This window comes from Notothenia rossii (assembly GCF_949606895.1).
Source record: "Notothenia rossii genome assembly, chromosome: 6".
NCBI classification, from domain to species: Eukaryota; Metazoa; Chordata; class Actinopteri; order Perciformes; family Nototheniidae; genus Notothenia; species Notothenia rossii.
Window position 1 is genome coordinate 35,496,391 of NC_136909.1, and position 12,758 is coordinate 35,509,148.

Here is a 12,758-nt window from a genome sequence, read left to right on the forward strand (position 1 = left end):
CCCGCAGGCACTAAGGGGCCCCCTAGCAACAAAAAAAAAATAAAAAATCTCAGTACACCGTCGCTGTGATAAGTGTGTTTAATTAATTGTGTTAATATGCCTAGATTGCCTACTCTCAAAGTCATGTATTATATTATTGAGTCACTCATATAATACATTAACCGTGCTTTACCTGAACCTCATCATGACACTAGAGAGGACGGCAGGAATGTAATTTCCCGTGTTCAGTGAATGCAACAGAGGCAAGACACCAGACCAACCAGAGAGTTGAACGGAAATAAACATCTGTCTTATTGGCTGACAGGTACCTATCCTGTGAGCTGTGACAATGTTTAAAATAAACTGTCAGTCGGACTCAGAGTTTTTGAAGATGGACATAAGAAAACATTTTCTTAAAAAAGACGACAATTCTCAAGTGGTGGCTCACACAACAACCCCAGAGCCACCACTTGAGCCAGGTGAACAAGGTATGTGAATATCAGTAAACTTCCAAGTTATGCGAACATGTAAGCAAAGCATAAATTACAACTACGTTGACGTTACTTTGAATCGCGGGGGTAAGCTAAACCGTTAGCAAGTAGCTATAGCTAGCCAGATATATTAAATAAACACTTTGTCATACAATCTAAATGTAATGTTTTTTAGCGTTACCTGGTGATTTCAAAGAAAGCTCTCTGGGAAATGTTGACTTACTGTTCGACATGAAGCTAGAAGCTGCCTTACGTTACACAACTGATCCTGAGTCAGTTAAAGTGTTTCATAGTTAGCTTAGCTAAGCATCAACCTAGCACTGAAATATATGGATGTTATGTGACAGTATTTCTGAGAAAAAGTCAGCTGAAATGGTGGCATAGTTGCCACTGCTTTACGTGTCGACAGCATGTTTGAACGTATTTGCAGCAGTAAATGTGGCTGTTTGGCCACTGACGTTGCCATAACAACACCGGAATTTAAATGTGCAACCTCTTTACGTGACAGATTTTTGCAAGAAATGGTAATTCTTCTGAATGATATTCCTATTGACAGCTAGTTTCTATGTGAACATTATGAGATGGACAGCCAGAGAGAATAAATGAAAAACAGTTATGAAATACTATATGACAAAACAAGAATACAGTTTTAGTGATTTGTAAAATATCCATAAAGAAAAATCTTGTTTACAGTTCTGTTTCATATGGGTGTTGAGAGATGTATCCATAGATCTCTTCATTTTGCTCTCAAAGTGCACGAGATTGATGCTTTTAACTTCAATATTTAAAAAAAATCTTCCCGGAGGAGCAGGCCCCCGGACCCCGTAGAGGAGGTTAGGTCCACGGTGTTTACATGCTTATTTATACAATATGTGTGCTTTTGCTAACATCATAAGACAAAAGTTGGTTCCGTGTTGTGTGTAGTGAGAACGCGCTAGAGTGAGGAGGGGACCCAAGCCAAAGCTCGCATAGGGCCCCCAAAAATCTAGGGCCGGCCCTGGACACAAGTGTGAATCTTTCATGATGTGCTAACTCCAGAGGAACAGCTGGAGTCCAGTAGCATGTTGCATGCTGCTCACACGGGAACGTTTGCGTTTATGCACAGTATGCGTTTTCAAAAAAGCCTTCCGTTCACACGTATTCGTTTCATTTGTCGTGTCTTTTCACACGACAACGCTGGAAACGCTGTAGTACATATGCCGGGACTGTAAGTGGCGCTGTACTTCCACACGAGACCGCTCGAAAGCACTGGACACGCTTTAGTATATATGCCGGTGTCAGTGTGGTAGTTCATGTAATTCTCCATGTCCCCTTGTTGCTGATGGCTATGGTAGAGGAACTGTAGATTTTGCACTAACATCTGTAGCATGGTCATGCTGTAGATGTTGGACTAACATCTGTAGCATGGTCAGTAGCAGTAGCACTAGCAGTAGTTACTGACAGTAGCTACTGACCATGCTACAGCAGTGAGCAGCAGAGGTGGGGAGAGCCGGGGCTATGGCTTCATCTATCGGGAAATTATCGTATAGAGGCGATTACACAGAGCCGTTTGACCCCCCAGAGCGTTTCGTTTGCAAATCTATCCACCTTGGGAACCGTTATCGTTTGTGGGGTCCGTTTCTATCGTTTTGTTACGTCCTTGTGTAAATGAAAGGGCTATACGCAAGAGAAACTATGCGGATCCAACCCGTTTTGTTCTCGTGTAAACGGGGTCTCAGCGCTTTGATAACATCTTTATACATTTTAAAGCATGTGTTTTATAAATAAAAAATGTACGACAGCGAGTGAGAGATCAGAAGGACTCATGCAGTGGTAGATTTTTTACATTCCACGTTTTCTCTCATCCGAGCACACACAAAAAAACGAAACAATATCACACCTCATCGAAAGAATGGAGGTTAAAGGTCGGGGCTCACAGCAGACAAAAGGTGAGCAAACATTCCTGGGAGTGACGATGATGAAGTGGAAGAAGATGAGCTGTGTGTGTGTGTGTGTGTGTGTGTGTGTGTGTGTGTGTGTGTGTGTGTGTGTGTGTGTGTGTGTGTGTGTGTGTGTGTGTGTGTGTGTGTGTGTGTCAGGCGCGCCGGATTCATTTTAGAATTGGGGGGGCCAAAAAAAGTGCGTGTGTATGGCCCAATCCCAAACTACGCCCTAGACACTCCCCCTCCGTGACGGAGTGAACTCCGTGGAGTGACACATGAGGCTCCCTCCTGTCAGATGGAGGGAGTAAATACAGCGGCAAGCTTTGGGACAAACTCCCCTCTCTCCGGCAGAAACAGGAAATGCCGTAACGGCTACAACGGTTTCAAATCAGCATCTCTTTGACAAAAAATGTAAATGAATAACTCAAATAAAACTCCAAACATCTTTAATTGTGTTACTTTTTTGTAAAGCTCTTAGTTTTAAATCTGATGTTTATAAGCTTCTTAGTGTTTGCAACAGTCTGTAAATATACACAATTTTATAATAAAATGCACACATTCACCTTTTTCTAGACTAAACACAGGTATGATCCTAAGTTAAAAAAAAATGAGGTTATCATGAGGTTGTTAACATCGCAATTTATCACTATCGTTTAGTGGTTTTGCAAAGAATTAACCACTCTGTTTTTGTACCATTCTGCGTTGAAGTACCTTCTCTTTGCCCAAATAATCTACTAGCGGTCTCCTTTTTTCTGATAGTTAGCTGTACAGCTTTAACCGCCTCAATGTCCCGACAGCAAACCTCCATGCAGTTGGAACCAGCCTGTTTCGGTTCAACAACGGCGGCGGTGGGGTCGGCGGCGGTTTTGACAGTTTCTGCGGCCGCAGACTAGAGCTGCTGCTTTTGGGTTCATCTGGCTTCGCTGTTTGAAGAAGGTCCAACCTCCGGAGATGTGGTAGTCAGGGATGTGACCTTCCAGTTGTTAAATTTAAGTTTAGATTGACCGTATTTAGTTTTCTTCTGCGCTGGTTCTTCTGACATGTTTGCAAGTGTATATATTCTTTATATCTCTAGGTTAACGGCTGACACACACAGCAGAACAACGTAACAAATAAAGTAAACAACGTAACAAATAAACAAATCTAAGCTTTTTTATTGGTTGTAATTTACATGGATACATTTGAATGGTGTGACAATGTCCTATTTGATTGGGTTAAAATGTACATATTCTTCCTGTTATGTCTGCCTGCTTTATTTTACCTAATGCAAAGTGACCTGCTCCATCGAAAAAAAAAAGTGCACATCTTTTCAGCATTCAAAATATTCTGTATTTGTTTTGTCAGATGCAGTTATGCAAAGCTACATTTATTTATTTCCCAAACATTCCAATTACCTCATGATTGTGAGATGGAGAAAAACATTGAATGGTTCTTAACTCCATGTCTTACGGTGAGAAGAGCACCCTCCAGATATGCTATATTATCTTTTAGCCCAGGGGTGGGGAACCTTTTGCCTCTCAAGGGCCATTTACATTTTTACAACATCCTCCGAGGGCCGTACAAATGATTGAACTCAACGTCTGCTTAAAAAACTAAAATCACAGCCCATTCATTTCGCCTTTCTTTCATGCTGTGCAAAGAAAAAGCAACCTCTTAATCCAGATATTTGACCATGACCCGCACATGCATGCACCGTGGCATGACCACCAAAACAGAATATGGACACAAGATGTGTGCAAATGTATTTAGTTTCATATCCATGTGGATTTGATTTAAGTGGGGGGGAACGTTTGACCTCTGTCATTGCCAACAAAGGGTATATAACAAAGTATTGATATGAACTTTTGTTATTGACGAAATACTTATTTTCCACCATAATTTGCAAATAACCAGGAAGATTTTTTTTTAATGTTGAAGTTAAAAGCATCAATCTCGTGCACTTTGAGAGTAAAATTAATAGATCTATGGATACATCTCTCAACACCCATATGAAACAAAACTGTAAGCAGATTTTTTTTCTTTATGGATATTCTTGGAATAAACGATAGACGCGTCCCGGCCCGGAACCGCGTTCTGGTGCTCTCCGTGAGAACTACACTCCTGTCAGACGAGACATATACCACGTGATGACACGTTAGGCTCGTGTTGTGTTCAAAGACCCTGACCTTGGTCAGGAAAAACAGGCACTCGCTTGTTATTTTGCGGTCTAAATTTCTTGAATTTTTTTCTTTTTTGCGTGTGTTTATAAATTACCTCGAGGGCCGTAGCAAATGTTCTCGCGGGCCATATACGGCCCGGAGGCCGGAGGTTCCCCACCCCTGTTTTAGCCATTTAACACTTTTGAGAAGGACAAAGGTTTTAAGGTTAATTTCCTTTGCAAATGAACAAACTGGTTTTGAGTTGTTCTAACGCATAAAGTGACATTTTACATTAAGTTAGCTTTAATACATTTCTTATTTGGCATGCGTTTCTGCCCAATAACCGATCATAAATGTACAAAATCCATTAACTACCAAAGGGGCAATTGAAAGTGCAATAGGAATGTATTCATTTCGGTCAATCTATTGTAGAGTCCATTTAGTTTTTCTGTTTTAAGGACATTACTACGGTGGCCCTGAAGTGCAAGACACCACAGCATTTCACAAAACGCCACAGCATTTCACAAAACGCTACAGCATTTCACAAAACGCTACAGCATTTCTGAAAACACTACAGCATTTCACAAAACACAACAGCATTTCACAAAACGCCGCAGCATTTCACAAAACGCCACAGCATTTCACAAAACGCCGCAGCATTTCAGGAAACACCACAGCATTTCACAAAACGCCGCAGCATTTCAGAAAACACAACAGCATTTCAGAAAACACCACAGCATTTCACATTGGACTGAAAAGGTATTCCTTTAGGGAGAACACTTCTTGTTTATGATTGGACAGAGCCAGCCAGAGAAGCACTGCTGTGATTGGTTGTTTTGATTTTGATTTTTTAACAGCCCCCTCAGTCATTTCATCCTGGAGCCGGGCCTGTCCCTGTTGCTTGTGCACCTTTTCTTACCACACTTTTTTTTCTTCTTCCTCTCAACTTATGAATATGCTTGGATACAGCACTCTGAACAGCCAGCTTCTTTAGCAATGACCTTTTGAAGCTTACCCTCCTTGTGGAGGGTGTCAATGACTGTCTTCTGGACAACTGTCAGGTCAGCAGTCTTCCCCATGATTGTGTATCCTACTGAACATTGAGTGACCATTTGAAGGCTCAGGAAACCTTTGCGGGTGTTTTGAGTTCATTAGCTGAGTACAATATTGCATTTTTTCCATATTCTAATTTTCTGTGAGTTACTTAGCTTTTCATTAGCTGCAAGATTAAAACAAATAAACTCTTGAAATAATTGAGTTAGTGAAATTAATCTATATAATGAGTTTCACATTTTAAATAGAATTACTGAAATGAATAAACTTTTCCATAATATTCTAAATGTATTGAGATGAGTACCTGTATAAAGCATCAGGAATGACACTACAAAAAAAGCTGTAGTGACTATATTACTATACAAATATTGTAATTCTATTATAGTTACATTGTTAATAATTACTTTAAAATATGAACGTTTTAGGTTAAGTTGTATTTTAAAAGTAAGGTACAAATATAGAATATGAAATCGGTATTTTGAACTTTGTCTTTAGGGAAAACTTTAAGGAGAACAGTTTATTAGGAATAACATACTTTGGTTAAAAAAACAAGACAATGACACATGATTTTCTAGGAAATAGGATGTTTATAAAAAAGATTTCCATGACACAGAGAAAGCTGATGAGGATTCCCTTAAATTACAATAATTAGAATATTTTTAAAATCTCAAGAAAAACAAACATTGATTGGTTAATTTGACGTTCAAAAAGGGAAACTTCTGTTGTATGTGTTACTGCACCGTTTTCGTCTGTGTGCTCCTGAAGGCATCATCTGATTGAATGGTTTGTGTCAGACCATAATATTACAAAGTTTAGATTATAATAACTGACCAGCAATTCTGCATCTGTGTGTATAAGATCTGACTTTTTAAACTTATCATATAAATATGCTATGCAATCCAATATCCCATTTAATCCAAATTAAATATTGAAGCAAAGATAAACAAAACAACATTTGTATAGTTGCATGTTTTGTAAACTGACACTGAATTCTTCATTTAGAGTTTAAAGCATAAAATAAATATCGTATGGCTCAAACATCAATACATAACCTCCCATAGAGCAGCAGTAATACTGTACCTCATGGTACACGTTTAAAAAGCTTTCAGGAAATACACAAAAAGGGAGGTCAGTCAAGGAGACAGCCATTATGACTTCCAGTTTCTATCTCTAAAACTATATAATAACATGTTGAATCTACAGAACGGTGGGTTTGTTAGTGAGGATGGAACATTTATTCTGTGTTTAATTTTTTCTCACTAAATATAGATCATATATGGTGAGTGATTTGTGGTCTTAACAGTTCCACAAAAGATGATGCTATGGTGTGAATGGCTGTTTTATCCTTAAAAATAAATATTGCTTCAGTTGTTGTAGTTGTACAATATGACGTTTTGGCCATAAGTATGTGGATATTAAAGCGGCTTTATTATGATCATGTTCAGGTTCATATCAGTATGTAGTGTCTACTGTGACGTGTCTCCATGCTTTAATGTTCACAAAGCTCTTTATTTTTCTCATACTGCCTGTGCTGCAGCACCTCTTTTCACCCTCTGTCTGAAACCAGAGCCCAGTCTGCTCCGATTGGTTTTTGTTGACCAACATGGCAAAATGGCTGGAGCCAGTGAGTTTGGGGAATTTGTCCAACAAAAAAAACATTAGCATTAACCATATTAGAACTGAAAAAAACATAATTGCAGGGCAATTGACTAACTGTCAGCTATTCATTTAAGTAACGCTTAACCCAGCTTGTACTACAATTTGTAGAAATATTTTTATTTTGCCTAAGAATAGCTGTCAAAGTTCTACAGATATTATATATATTCATCTGTAAATCAAACACAACAGTAATATTTTAAAGGGACAAATTGGAGCCAACAATGAAAAACTGCCCCAGACCTGAAGTGCATACAAGCATGTCCACATACTTTAGGCCATGTAATGTAACTCACAGGTTAGTCATAAAAACCTAATATATAGTATATGACTTCATTTTTCAGTATTTTGTGTGATTAATATGGATAAGGTTACAGTAAAGAAGGCGAGGTGTGTGTGTGCATATATGATTCAGCTTAAAGTATTTTGAATGTCACTTTTTTTTTTTGTTTTACATTCACTGCTAATAAGGGGCACAGATGGTTAACTATATGGACAAAATGTCGCCTGGATGAAGCCACAAACTCTGGTCTTTATGTCGCTTCACATATCCGAACCAGGCCTCATTGAGGATTTTCCGACTGCATGCCGAAGAGAAGTTTGCCCACCAAACGTCACTGTGTAGCCCTTCACCATTCTCAATGACCTGCCCATATTTGGTCTTCAGGTTTCTTCTCATGTATAAAAAATGAATGCACAAACAACAGAGTCCAGCATGAAGTCAGTTTGATGTCGAAACTAAATTAAAATTCCAGTTTAGATCCATAACAAATTATTTTTGGTATGTAATGATAAAAGGAAAAGGAGGGAACAGAACAGTAGAGACTCAATAATGTTATTAATACAGCGGCTGGAACCTGATTGTGCTTTTCCCACCTCCTGAGGAAGCGTTGCGGGCAAAGACCATAAGTGATATAAATACTGTTGAATCTCTACAGTGGTGGCTCAATGACGTACACTGAGGAAAAGGACGAGTCGGGGAATCACAAGTTCAGAAGCCAAAATGGCTGATCAGAAGTCTGAGGAATAGAGAGAAGTGTGACTGGCTGAGTATTGCACATAATGTAAGTTCAAAAGTCTTTAACTCGTCCCTGCAGACGATGCTTCAGTTGATATTTCTAGACTTTAAGCAGCTGTCAGGGAGAGGTTGACAAGACCTAAAAAAAAGAAGCCTGCCCCCTTCTGTTGGGATCTACTGCATTTGTGAACTTTGAACGAACGGTTACTCAAATATTTACGGTAGAGGAGGTGTGGGTACCTGCCGCACAGCAACCAAACTACCCAGACTCCGGGGTCCTGGAAAAGAGAAAGCAGTTCCCTCCCCTTGGGTTCAGTTTACCCCAGCACAAACACGCTGACACCTCAGTTTTATTTCACACTGGTCAGAGCAGGTGTTGGTCCAGAGGAGGCGGAGCTAGCCCAGCTGTATCTGCCCCGAGTACATGGTGAGGAGGAGCATGATGGAGAAGCCCGTCAGCAGGCCGGCGTTCTGGATGGCAAAAATGACAAGGAAGCTGCTGCCGCCTGCATCCTCCTCCTCACGACTCACCTCGTTCATCTCTGGAAACTGAGAAGCAGAAAGAAACAGAGACATTTATATATTTTTTAAACCTCTCTAAACTTATTCTACTTTCTCCAATTCCAAATATGGGGGGAGTTCAAGTCCATCTTAAAAGGACACAGAATAAAAAACCATTGGTCAATATGATTGCTCTTATATCTCCTAATTGAAGTCGTTCTAAAATTGTGCCAGTTTTTTATGTTTTATAACAGTTTATTTTATTTTGACAGGTTAATATGGCATTTCATTTGTGTTTTACGACAGCTGTATTTGTCTGCTTGTATTGTTTTGTGTTCATTTGTTGTAACATTTGTCATGCTGCCCTCTTGGCTAGGTCAGTCTTGAAAAAGAGATTTTAATCTCAATGAGACTTTAACCTGGTTAAATAAAGGATCTAAAAATAGCCTCTTCCCAATGTGTTTGGAGAACTTCTTTTTTTCTTAAAGAAGTCCGTATGTCTAATGAGAACCCTCATAATGGCACATCCTCCCTTACAATACTTGTATCTATGTTTTCCCAAGTCACTGACCATATCTGCCAGAGCGATGTAGAGGAACATTCCCCCCGCCAGGGCAAAGATCCAGTTGGGGGAGAAGCTGTTGCCGGCAAGGATGCCAAAGCCCATGCCCAGGTAACAGCAACAGGCCGACATGAAGTTGAAGAACAGAGCCTGCTGTATGCTCATGCCAGCGTTCAGCAGGATCACAAAGTCTCCTGGAAGAGGACAGAAAGATTACATCATGAAGAGAAGAAATTACATTTATTTGATTTGTAGACGCTCAAGGCAACAATATGCCAAAAGGAAACATCGGCTGGCTTAAACAGAGTGCTGCAGGAATAAGTCCTACAACCTGGTAGTGAGTTAGCATTTTATTACATCTGGTTCCCTTGTCTCAAAGTTGATGATTTTTTAAAAACTTGATTTTGGTTTGATGCTTGAGATAAGTTGTGTGGTTAACACAAGCACAAGAGATGTTCATGTTTTGTTCTATGACATAAAATAAGACAGTAAATACCAGAGGTGGGGGCTCGAGTCGCATATTTTTGGACTTGAGACTTGCTTGACTAACATTGATAAAAGACTTGACTTGGACTTGGTATTCATGACTTGAGACTTGACTTGAGACAGATGACTCGAAAGGACTTCACTTTTTTTAATTAAATATTTGCATTTGTTTTGTGCGGAGTCCCTAAAGGGCAATGAAAAAACGAAAAGATACTGTATCTCGTTCGCACGAGAAAGTTACCGGAGCGCCAAGTAGGAAGTGGAGCACACAGGAGACAGCCGTTTCATTGCAGACTGTTATGTTTATGTTGGGAAATGGCAGTGCATACATTATTTTAGATATATTTCGAACTTGGACTCTCATTCACTTCATGAAATCGCTACAGCACCAGGAGGCAGCGGGACGTGTAACTCCGCCTCTGAGAAGTGCAGCACGAGCGCGCAAAGAGCTGTGCCTTTTACGCAACGCCTTCACTGTTTTTACTTTCATTAGAACAGCTAAAGAGCGACCACATGCTGCTATGTTTTAACCACACACACATCGAACTGCCCGATTAATCCCCCTATTACCGTAATTTTCGGACTATAAGCCGCGCCTTTTTTCCAATTTTTTGACCCTGCGGCTTATATAACGGTGCGGCTAATCTATGGATTTTTACAGCTAACGAAATCAACTGTGGGAGCAATTATTAGAAAATGGAAGACATACAAGACCACTGATAATCTCCCTCGATCTGGGGCTCTCTAGCAAACTTCAGAAGGGCCTGGACATATACTGGCTTAAGCAGGGGGACACGTCTGGCACTGCAGGATTTGAGTCCCTGGCGGCGTAGTGTGTTACTGATGGTAGCCTTTGTTACTTTGGTCCCAGCTCTCTGCAGGTCATTGACTAGGTCCCCCCGTGTGGTTCTGGGAGTTTTGCTCACCGTTCTTGTGATCATTTTGACCCCACGGGGTGAGATCTTGCGTGGAGCCCCAGATCGAGGGAGATTATCAGTGGTCTTGTATGTCTTCCATTTTCTAATAATTGCTCCCACAGTTGATTTCTTCACACCAAGCTGCTTACCTATTGCAGATTCAGACTTCCCAGCCTGGTGCAGGTCTACAATTTTGTTTCCGGTGTCCTTTGAAAGCTCTTTGGTCTTGGCCATAGTGGAGTTTGGAGTGTGACTGTTTGAGGTTGTGGACAGGTGTCTTTTATACTGATAACGAGTTCAAACAGGTGCCATTAATACAGTTAACAAGTGGAGGACAGATGAGACTCTTAAAGAAGAAGTTAGAGGTCTGTGAGAGCCAGATATCTTGTTTGTTTGTAGGTCACCAAATACTTATTTTCCATCATAATTTGCAAATAGATTCTTTAAAAATCAGACAATGTGATTTTCTGGATTTTTTTTTCTCATTTTGTCTCTCATAGTTGAGGTATACCTAGGATGAAAATTACAGCCCTCTCTCTCATCTTTTTAAGTGGGAAAACTTGCACAATTGGTGGCTGACTAAATACTTGTTTTCCCCACTGTATCTGGAGATTATCCTGCTGAGCAAAATGTGTAAGTATGATAAACGTTGATTTTTCCGCAATATTCCAAAATCCAATGAAAAGATCCCACTGTGTCTCTTCGCGGGGTTGCTCACTTCTGGGTTTGGCCTACAAAAATACGTCACCACTGCAGTACTGTATAAAGTGCAGACTCACCGAGCTCGTGGGGGAACTCCTCACACAGGATGGCCACGGAGGTGCTGACGCCTTGAAAGACGGAGGAAGTGAAGGAGGCGCCGATGGCCAAGCCGTCGATGAAGTTGTGCAGGCCGTCGCTCAATGTGATCATCCAGGCCAGCGTGCCGATGTCGGAGTAGGCGACCCCCTTCAGCCAATAGCAGCCCCTGCCACTGCGGGACCGACCCCCACTTTCTGGGCTCTGGGAGTCCTGGGATGAACAGAGTGACGGACACCCATTAGATGAAAAAAAAATGTATGAACTCACTTTGAGCAAATAAATTCCCAATACTAAGAAAAATGTGTATCAATTAGGTAAAAGAAAACACTTTCTGCACCCTCAGCCTAACCTGTGGTGTCTGTGCGGGGCTGAGCATGAGCTCCCCCTCCCCTGCGTCCACTTTGCCCAGGGCCAGACTGCTGGCCTCTCCGTTCTGCTGCAGTTTCTCCTTTTCGCCCTCCACATCCCCGTCAGGGGTCGAGTAATGATCTGCGCTCGGGTAATGACTGTGACCGTGGCCCTGGCCCTGCGATACAGAGAGACAACAGATATCAGGAACAATTCAAGAAGTATTATTCATAAGTAATATATATAATAGATATTGTCGTATCTATTATCTAGTATTTTTTACTATATAATTTTCATTATTTTTATTATTTTTCTAGTTCTCTTCTTGTGTTTTCAATTCTTGTTTTTATGCACCACGACACCTATTCAAATTCCTCGTACGTGTAAACCTACCTGGTAATAAACCTGTTTCTGATTCTGATTCTGGTTTCTATTGCTTGTGGATCTATTCTTCATGACAAAAAAAATGACCTTGAATCTTTTAAATTAATAAGAGAAAAAACAGAGGAGAATTTACGCTCAAGTTATTTTGAAATTAATCACAAACATAGCGTTCCTTCTGCGTTCTGTGTTACCACTTCCACTCAATTGTTTTGGTTGCCTCCCTTAAGGAATACACAACAGCCATGCAAATGCAAGCAGCCCAAACTTTATTTATACAGCACACATTCCATTTCAGGTGCTTCACACAGAGTGAGCAACCATGGAAGTGGCAGACACAAACACAATATAGATAGCATAAAGCAAAACACTTTTTAGCTGTTCGGGTTCAAAGTCCAATACAATTGGTTTCCAATCAAAAACTTCATTCATTTATTTGAAATTATTGTTTTTCATTAAACTTCCTTAGATGACAAAAATAAAATGACATAAAAGATCTTTATTT

At 40.4% G+C, this 12,758-nt stretch overlaps 1 protein-coding gene across 2 annotated transcripts in view; it reads right to left on the bottom strand.

Annotated features, from left to right (window-relative positions):
* Positions 1–6,150: 6,150 nt before the first annotated feature.
* slc39a14 (solute carrier family 39 member 14) overlaps positions 6,151–12,758 on the bottom strand; it is a 37,549-nt gene continuing 30,941 nt past the window's right edge. For both annotated transcript variants that reach the window (XM_079689527.1, XM_079689526.1), the window contains exons 7-10: positions 11,874–12,050; positions 11,503–11,734; positions 9,330–9,514; positions 6,151–8,806 (exon numbers count right to left, since the gene is read on the bottom strand). In XM_079689527.1, coding sequence (XP_079545653.1) covers positions 8,654–8,806; positions 9,330–9,514; positions 11,503–11,734; positions 11,874–12,050 — 747 coding nt within the window. In that variant the 3' untranslated portion in view covers positions 6,151–8,653. The remainder of the gene's footprint in view (positions 8,807–9,329; positions 9,515–11,502; positions 11,735–11,873; positions 12,051–12,758) is intronic.